Below are 14,037 nucleotides of genomic sequence, written 5' to 3'. Positions count from 1 at the left end.
TGAAGAGCCCACTAACAATATCAACCTTGTGATTAGTAAAATGGATTCTTGAAATAGCTAACTAAAGTGGATACTCAACAGGATTGGAGAATCTACCTGTGACCCTAAAATATCTCGTTCGTCTTGATAATCTCAAAAGCATATTACTTAAATATTACTTGTCGATCACGTATACTTGTGTGAGGGGTGGATCCGATTAGGTACGCGCTTTGCGCGGGTACCTATGTCGATGAATACATAATTTTAAAAAAATTATGTAAATATTATTAAATAACGTGTTTGAGTTATAAGAAATTAAATTTGAATAAAGTGTAAGCCTCTTAAAATGATAAATATTGACTTTATTTAGCTAACTAAAAAAATGAAAAAACATAACTTCTTGTAATATTTGTTATCCCTTCAACTACCGAAATTATCCAATTGTCTACTTTTATAACAATCTGACTTTTGAATTGAGATGTAACGCCTAATTCTATGTTTGGAAGCTTGGTACAAGTCATATTTATTGTTTGAAACTTATTTAAGGGGTTGGGGTTAGTTTGGGGCAGGGTTTTCAAAATTCAATAGTTGCTGACTTTATTTTTTCTGGTGCAGTCGTTTTGGCGAAGTAGGGCTCATTTGCAATAACCGGTATTGCGAAAAAGCAGACTTCTGGGGGTTCTCCTTTTGCAAGGGATTTTCCGCAATTGCGAGGGTCGAATTGGACAGAGGAGGAGGATGAGGGAAAGGGCGTGAGGAGTAGGGGGTTTGTGTAGAATGTAGATAATGAATTCTTACTTCTTAAAAGGAAAATTTACTTGTCATAGCTATCTCTAAGACTTATTTATGAATAATAACTACCTTATTTTTTATTTAATTTTTGTAGCTTTATTTTTCCAAAATTACATTTCATAACTGGTTCAATAACTTTTGAAATACATGTACCTTCTTTATTCTCCCTCACTAAATATTTAAGATTTATCATCTTCTCCAAACCCTAAAAAAAATTCTCTCTCCTCTCTCCCCTTCCCCTCACTGCCGCCTCTCTCCCTCCCTTTCTCTATCTCCGACCTCTTTTCCTTTCACCAAACTTCGTGAGGCAACCGGAAGCTGCTAAAGTCAGAGGCTGTAGCAATCGTTGTTGCACAAGTTGTTGCTGCTTCCTAGTCGAATAACAACCATGACTTTACTCCGGCGGCTGCTAAAGCCGTCGATGCCGCTGCCATTGCTCCTGTTGTTGATGATGATGAGGTGGCAGCGACGGTGGTGGAACGACCCCAAATCTGAGAATACACTCAGATCTGAAAAAGAGGGAGAAGTGGGTTTCACCGGAGCCACCACTACCGCCACCACTATTACTACCATCTCCATCTCCAAACTCGCAAAAAACCTTAAGGTTCTAGTTCTTCAGATCTGAACTCCATATGCTTCATGTATTAATGGATTTTGGTGGTGGTTCGGTATGGTTTTTGGAGGGGATGAGACAATGGTGGATCGAAGAAAGGCGGCGGAGAAGCGAGAGAGGTTTTTTCCGCCTTGTTGTGGTGGTTCGGTAGGTTTTGGAGCGAAGGTGATGGTGGATCGGAAGAAAGGCGGCGGAGAAGAGGAGGGTTTTTCCAGCTTTGTCGTGGTGGTTCGGCAGGTTTGTGATTGTGGTGTTTCAAAAGATATTTCGTGTATTTTGCATTTTATATTTCAATGTACTATTTGTTTATATATTTCGTATATTTCTCAAAGCAGTGTATTGTTTCAAGATATTTCACTATATTTCAATGTATTCTAATTTACGAAAATTTCTAATACATTTCATTGTATTCCATTGTATATACGCATACTATGATTTTAAATTTCTTAAACAATCAATCATATTTCATCGTATTCCAGTGTTTTTGTATTTGGAAGTATTTCTAAAAGTTTGGAATGGAGTAATTTGAAGAGAAACATGAGTTGTTATGAAACTTCAAATTAGTTATGCGTGATACATGGTTGATTTAATTTGACTTACCATTTAAAATGAAAGAAGAGAATATGTTCCATAAATAAAGCCTATTTTTACTCTGCCAAATTTTGTATTTTCGTGTATTTCAAAAACGCGAAATACAACCGAATACAAAAAAAATTAGCAAAAAACTTTTGAATGGAGTGATTTTGATAGAGAGACATTAGCTGTAATGGAACCTCATGAGGTTTGCATGAATCATGGAACCATTAATACAAATTACCATATAATTTGAAAAAGATTTTTATTGCCATAAATGTAGCCTTTTTTATTCAACAGCCACGCTATATGTCGCTGTATTCAAAAAACGCGAGATACAACTGAAATACAGCCAAAAGCAGCTACGAATTGTAAATCTTCAACTTATAGCTATAACTTGTTAGAAGCTGTTAAAAGGTAGTTATTTGTGTAAGTTTTACTTTTTAAAATGTGTCATTAGCACTAACTAAAAAAGTGTCCCTCCTATCAGATTTTAAGACTTTGTCTGAAATTTAAATAAAAGCCTAAAAAAAAATAAAAAAAAAAGCAGTGCGCTAATCTCCAGCTATGCGCGGGGTTTGGAGAAAAACCGGACCACAAGACTCTATTGTACGCACCAGTGGCATATTCAATAGTGCATACACAAGTTCGATAGAACTAAGAACCCAGTGCTTAGATGTCAAACACTATATATTTACTACACTAGTATAAAAGATTTAAATAGATATTTCATATTTTACTCTCTTAACTTAGAACCCACAGTTCTACATATTTTATTCGCCACCACAAGGCATTAAACTGTGATTTAATGGTGCTACTTTCTTGACAATACAACAACGGTAAAAATTGCTTCAGCTATACGTCATGGACAATATGTTATAATAACCTAATAGACACTTTTAGCTCTTGAGGAACTTCCAGGGCCCTGTTCCAGTTCCTATCCTGCAAATGATAAAAACAAAAAATAAACAGATTAGCTTGTGCTTTTCAAGTGCTTTATTTCAAATCCATTTTATTTAGAGTGCATTAGCAAATTAACCATACCTCCAGAAGCCTGCTAAAGCTCTGAGGCTCATATAGATGGTTAGAGCCACCCAAATTCCGACGAATTTATAACTTGATGAAAGAATCAACAAGAACATAATGCTGAATAAAGCCACTGTTACCTGAAACAAAAGCATTTCTCGTCATAAATATTTAAACTTCATAGATTCAACCCTTTATGTTTAACCCACTGAAATTATTACATATTGGCAATTATGAGTTCAGAATTTAATATTTGTGAAATTTAGTGAAATTTAGTGACTTTTCACACATATATAATGTTTTACATCTTTGGTTTCTATTTAAAACTTTTCCACCAAACTTTACTTATAAATCCGTCATATTAGAGCTTTCTAGGAAGTACTTGGTATTACGATAATTGGAAGAACAATACCTAAACCCAGTTGTCTTCCTGGTCATCAACACAAGAAAAGGGCTGCATAGAAAAATCCCTTTTTTGTGTCGAAATGAAAAGAGTAATGATTCAGGTCGGAGGTGGCAAAAAGGGCAAGTACATTTTAGCTTGAGGATATGTTTGATTGGTGTTGTCGATAGAACCCAAAAAAAAAAAAAAAAAAAATAGGAATGCCATGTGAGCTTACCATCGAGTAGGCAGCATATGCAAAGTCAGATGCGCCAAAGTTTACACCATCAAAGACAAAGGCCAGGGCATTGATAGGTTGTGTTGCTGCGACAAACTGAAAGGGGAAGAAATTGTTAGGTCCAAAATCCAATACTTAACTTCGAAAAGTTTGCTAAAGTATATCGACAGGCATATTAGGAGGATATGTTGAATACCGGAATACCAACGCCAATCAGGTGGATGACATTGACGTCTTTTGTAAATAATCTAGCTCCAAAGTGTAAACCAACTCCAAGGATAAGTGATAGCACCAATCCCAGGACCAATCCCAGCTGCAATTTTCAAGAATTTGGAGGTAAAAAATAGTTCATTATTAAGGATACACGAACATCTACTAATAGAACAACTAAAAGTACCTGTAGTACTCTTGATGCTGTAGCAGTAGCCCTATTGAAGTCCTTCTGAGCAAATGCACTTGCTAATATTGCCTGATAGAGAAAAGAAAGGTCAAAGTTCTGAATTTTGTTTACTTTTGATAGTTTTTCTGCTTTTGCAGGTTAGATTAGAAGATTAAAATCAAGCTCTAAAAACAATCCAAATGTTACATCACTACATCAGCACAAACTGCATTATAGATATATGAATCAAGACATTAGACATGTCTCTCAGATTGTCCTTGTTCATCTATATAATACATTGTTTGTCCACAAAAGATTAATATTACTTAGTAATCTACATTAGGAAAAAAAACTTGTATTGCTAATTACTAATTTACATATGGCTTCCAAAGTGAATTATATGTTTGCATTATACTGAAGAACAATGTAAGGGGCTAACTCACTTCGAGAAATACTATAATCCCATAGCCAAAGCTTAGTTGATATGGCAACATATAAATATCAGTGTACATATGGTGATAGGTTATTTTGAGAGCGATAATGGCGATACTTCTTCAGTAAATAAGGAATTCAAGGACAATATGGTACATTTTTGGATAGATTGTGTTCCACTTTGTTACTTAAGCACTTGAAATATATTTAACTAATATTAGATGCTAGATAGGCAGGGTGGTGACTGGTGACATAAGATCCTTCCCTCCTTGTCTAATTCAAGCAAGATAGCATAAATCACTCAAATGCTCATATGTGGAATTCATGCAAATCCATATTGAAAGTTAAGGAAAGTGAATCACAATGAGGCGGAGCCAGGATTTGAAGTTTGTGGTTTCACGATTCTAGCTCTTTTAATAAGTTACTGGGTTCTAAATTAATAATTCGTACATATTAAATGGATTTCTTAAGATAAATACAGATTTTGAACCAAAATTACTGGCTCTACCCCTCCCGCCGAAAAGAAAGCCTTGGTCGGAACTCAGAACCAAAGAGGCAAGAGCAGCAAGGCTCGCTACCGGAAGCTTAGCAGCAACAAAACGTAGTTCCACCCCAAACTGAATCGCTTTTTTTTTCGTATCATATGGCTAATAATTTATTCAAGACCGTTGAAAGAATTTGAGTTTTAGCAAAATGATTAGGAAGATCATATATCACCTGACCGGCAACAGCCAACCCATCAGCTAGAAGAGATACAGCCAACCAAACCTGCAAGCAGACCTGAAATGCAGCCATTTCTGTGGGTCCTAATCTTGCAGCCAATGATGCAGCTAACGTTACACAGAACGTCACTGCTATGACCCTCATTAACAATAGAAATCCTGAAATTCCGGGAAAAAAAAAAAAGAGAATGAAAAGAAAAGGAGAGAACAGTTATGAACTAATTCCTTCTTATACTTAACATTAGATACTTAACATTAGAAACTTTCTTTAATTAGTAGATCAAAAAGAAGAACGATATCTGGTGAATAAAAGCACTGATCTTATTTGTTTTGCGAGACTATTTGTTCTTCGATGATTTGTGTTGAGGATGTACCAGAAAACAAAAGAAAAACTACGCATTTGTCAATAATTAACTTTTTACAAAGATTCTGCAGACTGAAAACATTTCAGCTTATCATGTAGCATTTACAAGATTTTCTGTTATAAATTCAGAGTTCCGATAACTGCAAAATCATGGTAAAGAGTAATCATAAAACTAAAAAATGGAAACAACCTGCCTAATAGGGACACAATAAGAATCTAACGTAAGTATTTCTTAAGCCTTGTTATACTAAAACTATAGAACAATCTTCGTTGTGTATATATTAACGACTTCGGAGAAAACCTCACCATTTGTAAGAAATCGAGCAAATTGCAGATGCTTTAGACTAGGAGGTAAGAGATCAACTTTTTCCATCAATCTCCAAAAAAGTATTACTGAAATTAGGTACCTGCACTACCAAGTCAGATAAGAGTCTATGAAATCACATGAGCAATGATATGTTGAAAAACTGTCCTCTCACAATTATTGTTTTTCTGGAGACATGATAATCTACTCACTGTGAAATTACATGAGCAATTGCAGCGCCTCTGACACCCATACGGAACACAAAAATGAATATGGGGTCCAAAATTATATTTGTCAAATCTCCAGCCACTGATGAGATAAACAGAAAAGGAAAAGAAAGAAACTAAGTTAGATTCTACTTATTGTCCTTGTTCAAAACAGAAGTAAATCTTTCTTAAAATGAATTTGAACTTCACCAGTTGCAAAAAGTGGAGTTTTTGTATCTTTAAATCCTCGAAAAACTCCTTGCATGGCCAATGAGAGAAGAACTGCTGGTGCACCGAGTGACCTCAATTTCAGGTACTCTCGTGCTGGTTTTAACATGGGTGATCCCTGTAATATCAGAGGAATAAACAGAGGCGGATGGAGCATATATCCAACGGGTTCAATTAAACTTAGTATTTGTGACACGGAATGTACATATATATGTGACAGATCGCTAAAATATTTTCTGCGTAAAAACTGAAATTAGCTACGAACTTTGTCGTTCATCCGTCTTTAAATTGCTCGTAGCTAAGATAATCTTTGATAATCCATCGCTAAATAATTAAGCGATAGATTTGTTTTGTTTAGCTACTTATTTATTTTGTAGTGATTACACAAATATTATATTTTTGAACCTATAATTAGAAAATGAGTTCAGTGGTAAGAGCGTAAAAGAATGAACTTGTCAAGTTTAAATCTTGAATACTGAGAATAAATATTGGCTAACCGTATGATCCCCTCCCTTCCTCGGCCCAAGAAAAAGAAAGAGTAGACATAAGATTGCAAGGGGGTTGAACATTTGCATTTCACTTGAGAGAATGTTGTGTCTTTTGTTACTTTATTAAGAGGTTTACTTACAGATTTGACTCCCATGAAGTTTAATAAAGGCTTTGCTCCAGAAATTAGAAAGGCTGCTTGGATGAGGCCAAGGATGGCACCGATAATTAGTGCAGAAGATGCAGATGGAATGTGCCTCTTTTCAGGCTTTGGCTTCACAACTTCAAAGGTAGTAGCTATCTTTCCGGACTTGTACACACTCCCTACAGATTCAAATGAGATGTAAATTTCTCCATATAGTGCGACAAAAAAACATGTTGAACGGAGATTTCCAACGTACTATTTTGGGGTATTAGCTCTTTGTTTTCACTATTTGATAGCGATTCTGCATCTAATCCTTCAGCATCTTGTGATTGTGAATCCTGGCTTTCAGTATCTCGTGGTTCGGGGCTTACTTTTGTGATGGTATCCTCCTCGGCAACAAAAGAGGTAGTGACACTGACTAGTGGGAATATTGCAATCCTCGACGCTTGATTGAAAACAGCAATCGAAACTCCAACAGCAGCAAGCTCAACAGGGCCTATATGAACAAATTTGGATGGTTATGACTTATAAATCTGTTTCTGTAAAGTGTTTGTGAGTAACTCTAATGGATTTTACATGGCTATAATCTCGTCATCTTTTGTGCTTATTTCATAAGCAAATAATTAACTATCTTGCTAAAGTTGGGATAATTACCTTTTTGGACCGCTCTAAAACATAATAGCCGGCAAATGCATATGTAATGTATATTAAGTATAAATATACATACTGTATACACAAATATACATAGTGTATACAAAAACATACATATAATATATATATATTTGTCTACACAAATATACATAATCAGGGTATATGTTTTGCATACTTTTTCTAGCGCAGTAATTAATTTCGGCCGAGCGCCATAAATTAAAAAAAGTAATACCTATTTGGCCAATGAATGCTGTATCAACCAGAGATGCAATAGGATCTGCTGTTAAAGCTAGAGCAGCTGGGAGGGCAATTGTTGCAATCTCTCGGCCTAACTCATCCAATTTAAATACTGATCTGCTCATACCACACAATTAATTGGAAAAGAGAAATGCATTACTAGTAAATTGTGAAATCTCAACTCAAAAGTTTCTTAGGATATTAAGCTAATATCAGCATATAGCACAACTTTTCTAAGCTAAATTTATTAAAAAAAAAAAAAAAAAGGGAGAGAGAGAGAGAGAGAAAAGAAAAAGCTGAATTGAATGAACAATTCCATCATCTAAAACAAAAATTGATCCAATAGAGTTTCAAAACTAATCGAGTATAACTATTAGATCACCTAAAAGATAACTACAAGTGACCGTCCTTAAAAACTGAAATGAGTAATCTTTTTTTATTTTTTTTTTTGAAGTACAGATTACCTACTACAACATGTAAATGTAGGGGGTATGAACAACATCTCACATGGAAAGTATAAATGAAAAAGAACCACTTATAAGCTATTGGAATACTCTAGGTTTTACGGAAAAAACCATGCGTACTTGGGGTCAAGAGGATAATATCACATATGTTAAAAGTACTTCCGGGTGATTTAGCCCAACAGTAAAAACATGTTAGATAGACTAATAGAGCATATATGTTTTACAATGATGATCACAAATATGAACAAGGAAAAAGACTTAGAAATACCTTGCTTCCCTAAATAAAATGCAGACTGGGAATCTTCCATTATCTGAATATGGAACTTCTTTTTCTGTCATACTAATAGCTAACTCGCCAAAAAAATGGTTTCCACTGCTCTCCCTGAAAATGTCAAATTTCCAGTATTAAACACAATTCTGATTTTCTTCACATACATACAACTTAATTAACACACACATTTATGTACATGTTTTTTATGAATGGAAAAAAAGTGAAGGAAGATACACTTAGCAAAGTCACAACTCACAACTGACTTCCAAGAAAGTTGATTTTGAAAGTCAAGTTTCAAAACTAATTAAGACCAAACAAAGAAAGAAGTTTCAATAATTCAAAGTTTAGTGAAGAAAGGAAGTATCATTTGCTTGAAAGATAGTACTTAAACTTACCAACTTACAAGAATTTTATTAGCTAGGAAAATGGAAAGAAAGAGAGAAAAGCATAAAATTCGAAGGAGAAACAGTTGTGGTAGCTTTTGATGAAATATTTCATTGTTTACTAAAAAAGCACCTCACTATTAATGGACCTAAATTAATGATGCAAATGAGAGGTAAACAATTTTCCTTTAGTGCAAAAGTTTCTCTTTTTTCTTTTTGTGTATGTACATTCTATAGGCTATAATATTTTTGGGTCCTACAATTTAGTTGATGAAGTTTCTCAAATTCTTAGAAGACCATAGTCATGAAGTTTGAGTTGACACGTGTCTATATTGAAGTTTGAGTTGACACGTGTCTATATTGAACTTCGAGGAAAACCACATACCATGGAAATTCTACCTGGTTGTTGTAAATATTATATACATTTTGTTTGTCCATTGACTGGAGTCAAAGTTGACCAAGTTAATTTAAGGCTAAATACATATGCAGCCTCCTAAACTTGACTTTTTTTTTCATTTTGGCACCTCAATTATATGTTGTTCCTATTGAACTCCTGAACTTGTCTTCAAGTGTGTCTATCAAACTCTCTAAATCTGATTTTTATTAGAAGCAAAAAATAAATTGTAGTAATGAAGATAAAGTAATATTTTAGACGTGTGGTAAGCTATTCTTTAGGTCATGGATGTGTCGGTTTTCTCGCTGGTTCTTCTTTTCATCAAAATTAACTAAGAGCTTACTCTTTTTTTCCCTCTCAATTGTTGCTAATCTTAGCTAAAAATGGCATAATTAAATTAGAATATATATTAGCATGTTGCTACATTGAAGATAGAATACTATGTAAATCAAGTTGTGTTTGATACACCTTGGGGCAGTTTAGGGGTTGATAGGAATAACACTTAGTTAGTTGCTACTAAAATAAAAAAAAAGGACAAGTTCGTGTATCGATATGCATTAAGCCTTAATTTAATTGTTAGCTTGGTGACCAAGTTAGTTACTTGGCCACCAAGTAACTTTCCCTTCTATAAATAGTGGCTTATTTGTATAAGATTATGTATACAATGAATTTCTCTCTTAAGTAAAAGGTTGAATAATATATCAATCGCTTTCTATATACTAGTCTTTGATGTATTTACTTTATAGTCTTTATTTTATAACACGTTATCAGCACGAGACTTTGCCATCTTGAGCAAATATTTTGAAAAGATCAAGAGACATGGGAAAATTTGTATAATTTGGAGTTTGGCAAAAGTGCAAGATAAGTATCTTACACGATATTTTCTTATTGTGTCAATATTCAATTTTGTGGAATTTGTTTAATCACTACTTTGTCTATTATGTATGAAGTGACTTGGGCCATTTAACTATAGGTGACTGTTAAGTCTTTTTATTGAGTGGAGGTAACTCAAGTTTTAATTATTGAGTGGAGGTAATGTTTTTTGATTAGTGATTAAGAGGTTTTGACCTTGCCCAAAAGTTTTTATTTTGATACTTTGACCCTCAACTTTATTTTTAATACTTTACCCTCAAGTTTTATTTTTAACACTTTGACCCAGTCAATATAAGCCCTAAAATACCAAAATGGGTCCAAAAAAAAAAAAAAAAAAAAAAAAAAAAAAAAAAGGGCGCCAATAGTCGCACTGCTTTTTGCTCTTTTCCCTCAGTTGTTCTTCTTCTTCCTCGGTTCGTTCTTCCTCCTTCTTCTTCTTCTTTTTTAATCCGCTCTCATTCTTTTTCTCTCTCTCCATTCTTCTTCCTCATCTTCCATTCTTTGCTTCCCGCTTCTTCTTCATCCATTGTTATGCCATTTTGAAGAATTTGCTCAACAAAAGAAAAAACTAAACCACCGATTTGCAATTTTTTTGGCCGGATTTCGTTAGTGTCTACATGGGCATTACTTCATAAGTATTCTTTCCCCTCGCTTCTTCTTCTTCCATTGGTGCGGCATTTTGAAGAATTTGTCAACAAAGAAAAAAACGAAATAGATTTTGCAATTTTTGGTGGGCATTACTTGAGAAGTAATTTCCACTCATTTGGTAAGTAAAATATTCTTGTTTTGTTTCAATTATTTATCGGGTTCTTCTTGATTTTTCAACAATTTACGGTAGCAATTGTACTTGTTGCAACTAGTGCTAAAGTTGTTGTATAAGAGCTTCTAAATTTTTGCAACAATTTGTTGTAGTTTTATGAAAAGCCGCTGTAGTTTATGCAACGACTATTGTAGTTCTTCCACCATTACAATGATTAAGTAGTTAACTTCTATACTAATTGTTGTTAAATACGTAGTATGAATAAGTTACAACAGATTGTGAGTTGTTGCAAGTAGTGTACTACTATTGCAACAAGTATCTTACTTGTTGCAACAACTGTTTGATCTGTTGGATTGACTTGATCCAACGAACCCCAAAATCGGACCCCTAAAAGCATGGCGACTCCAATGATTAGTTAGTTGTGGAACAAGTGTATTACCGTTGCAACAAGTAATATAATTGTTGCAACAACTCACTAATCTCATTGGACATCTTAATTTGTCTTTAGATTAAACGAACTCAAAATCAAGCCGACTCTAACAGATTAGTTAGTTGGGCGGTGCAACAAGGATAGTACTTGTTGCAACGGGTAATCATTTTGTTGCAACACGATTCATCCGTTCCAACAAGTCATTACGTTATTGTATTTTAAAACTATCTTGTCAGCATGACCTTTTTTTAAAAAAACAAAATATATTCAGGTAGCATTAATGGGGGACTCAATAACAATAGGTGTTGATTGCCATGGTGAATGGATCGAGAAGAACAATCGATATATTTGGCGATGGAAGGGTAGTCACATGTTAGAGACGATAGCGATGAGTGTCCAAAGAGATGTTGTGTTTGATGATTTTGTGAACTTAATCATCACCTATTGTGAATTAACTTGTGAACCGAAAGATCTTGCCATCACTTACATGCATAGCTCTTTTGAAAACCAGAGGGTCTTGCCTTTTAAGATAACCGATTAGGATCGTTTGCGTACTTATTTGAATGATGTAGCTAGGCCCATTTTAAGGGTATACATGGTTGGAAGCCCGGTAGAGAACCATAATTTAGGTCAAGACCAACAAGATGTGTTAAATGATAAATTGGATGGGGTGGATATGGATATGGATATTCCAGATAATGGAAGTGGGGGTGAGCCGATTCCTACACCCGAAGTTGCGAGCAATACACCGTGTTCTACACAATCTTCACAAAGTCGACCATGTTCAAGATGATGAAACAGGCTTTTATAAAGGAATGTCATTCAAGAACAAGGAACAACTAGCAACTATGTTGAAACTTGCTTGCGTAAAGAAAGATTTCACACTCGAAGGTGATTAATTCGCGCCAGACTGTATTGCTTTAGATGTGTACATCCGGAGTGCAAGTGGTGGTCGAGGATATGAAGCTTTTAAGTTACGACTGATTTTGTATTCCAACCTACGTAAAGTATCACACATGTGGTTTAAGAGCATATTACTAGCCATAATCCACACGCCACAGCGAAAGTCATTGGTGAATACTTCAAAAATAGGTTTCCCGATGGTAAAGGCCCATCTACAAATGATATGAGCCAATCATTCCGCACAGAATTGGGTTGTAAGGTAAGTTATTGGAAGGTCTGGAAGGGCATGGAGATTGCAAAATCTTTGACAAGGGGGACACATGAGCACGGGTATACGAGCTTGATGCGTCGTTATATGCTTCGTTCCGCAAATCCGGAAGTAAGACGGCATTGAAGGTTGTTGCTAATGGGAAGTTCAAGTACTTTTTTGTAGCCTACAAGGCTTGGATGCTTGGTTTTGCGCAAATGAGAAAAGTCATAGCTGTCGATAGGACATTCTTGAAGAGAAAGTACGAAGGAGTGTTGTTGTCTGTCGTGGCACAAGATGCGGAGAATCATGTTTTTCCTGTGGCATTTTGTGTAGTGGACAAGGAGTGTGATGCCTCGTACAAATATTTTTTTGAACAAATGAGAAGCTTTGTAGATGATACCAAAGAGTTGTGCATAACTTCGATAGGCATCCAAGTATCAAAAAGGCGAGTTTCAATTGTCTTCCCTTTATCTCATTATGGTTGTTGCATGAAGCACCTTGGGAAAATCTCCGAACCACCTTTCACAATACGAAGGTCGTATCTCGGCTTTATAAAGCAGCAAAATCGTACAATATAGATGAGTTCAATGACCATTTCAATCAAATAAAAGATACCGTGCGGGGCGCCGAACATCTTGAACGTGTTGGATTCCACGGATGGAGCGGGGGTATTCTTCCCCGGAAATAGGTATTCATACATTACTTTTTCCAACAAGTAACACATATGTTGGAACAACTACCTCACTTGTTGCAACAGGTAATTTAGTTGTTCCAACAACTCACTTAGTTGTTGCATTTTGGTGTGACACGAGACAATAATGAAGCTCTCTCCCAAGTAACACATCGTTGGAACAACTAACTCACTTGTTGCAACGGGTAAGTTAGTTGTTCCAACAACTCACATAGTTGTTGCATTTTGGTGTGACACGGAGACAATAAGCAAGCTCTCTCCAAGTAAACACTTGGAACAACTAACTCACTTGTTGCAACGTAAGTTAGTTGTTCCAACAACTCACTTAGTTGTTACATTTTGGTGTGACATAGAGACAATAACTGAAGCTCTCTCCAACAAGTAACACATCTGTTTGATATTTAAGCAGCTGTTTGATATTTTCCAACAGCTATAATCGTTTGTACGTTAAGGATTACGTTATTGTTTATTTTCATAGGTATAATCTTATGACGTCAAACATTCTTTGAGTCGGTGAACTCAATGTTCAATGTTGAAAGAGAATTTCCCATTACTGCTTTATTTGATGCCATAAATAGGAGATTTGCAGAAAAATTTCATGAGAGGCGTATGGAGTTCATCGACTCACCAAACATCTTTGTTCCTTCAGTTGAAAAAAAATTTCAAAATTTGTCACTTGGGAACAATCGATCAAATAGCCCATCAAATAGCCAACTACAAGTTCAGCGTCATCGGTCACGGTGCAGTTGCGACAATCGATCTGCAAAGTAGATCTTGTACTTGTAGAGTTTTTGACTGGACAAAATACCTTGTCCACGTACGCAATGGCAACGCTTCGTGTCCAATATGGTGACGACTTTG

The 14,037-nt window shown here is 35.3% G+C and overlaps 1 protein-coding gene across 1 annotated transcript; it reads right to left on the bottom strand.

Moving 5' to 3' along the window:
* Positions 1-2,589: 2,589 nt before the first annotated feature.
* Positions 2,590-9,042, bottom strand: LOC132065753 (protein DETOXIFICATION 42). Its single transcript, XM_059459279.1, has 14 exons — positions 8,896-9,042; positions 8,490-8,603; positions 7,753-7,874; positions 7,126-7,365; positions 6,867-7,048; positions 6,221-6,356; positions 6,017-6,113; positions 5,807-5,907; positions 5,132-5,295; positions 4,001-4,072; positions 3,800-3,916; positions 3,604-3,699; positions 3,002-3,123; positions 2,590-2,899 (listed from the first exon to the last, which is right to left on the bottom strand). The coding sequence occupies exons 2-14, from the start codon at positions 8,558-8,560 to the stop codon at positions 2,857-2,859; spliced, it is 1,563 nt and encodes a 520-aa protein (XP_059315262.1). The 5' UTR covers positions 8,561-8,603; positions 8,896-9,042; the 3' UTR covers positions 2,590-2,856.
* Between the last annotated feature and the right edge of the window lie 4,995 nt (positions 9,043-14,037).

This window comes from Lycium ferocissimum, chromosome 7 (assembly GCF_029784015.1).
Source record: "Lycium ferocissimum isolate CSIRO_LF1 chromosome 7, AGI_CSIRO_Lferr_CH_V1, whole genome shotgun sequence".
NCBI lineage: Eukaryota > Viridiplantae > Streptophyta > Magnoliopsida > Solanales > Solanaceae > Lycium > Lycium ferocissimum.
Note: the sequence above shows the minus strand (reverse complement) of the source record. Positions and strands in the feature narration are given on the sequence as shown.

What these genes read in the sequence shown, in the direction of transcription:
- LOC132065753 (XM_059459279.1), bottom strand. Translation starts at nt 8,560, where the DNA reads ATGACAGAAAAAGAAGTTCCATATTCAGATAATGGAAGATTCCCAGTC. An exon ending in CAGCATCAAGAGTACTACAG is followed by an intron (nt 3,917 to 4,000) that starts GTACTTTTAGTT and finishes TGAAAATTGCAG; the next exon opens with CTGGGATTGGTCCTGGGATT. An exon ending in GCTTTAGCAGGCTTCTGGAG is followed by an intron (nt 2,900 to 3,001) that starts GTATGGTTAATT and finishes TATCATTTGCAG; the next exon opens with GATAGGAACTGGAACAGGGC.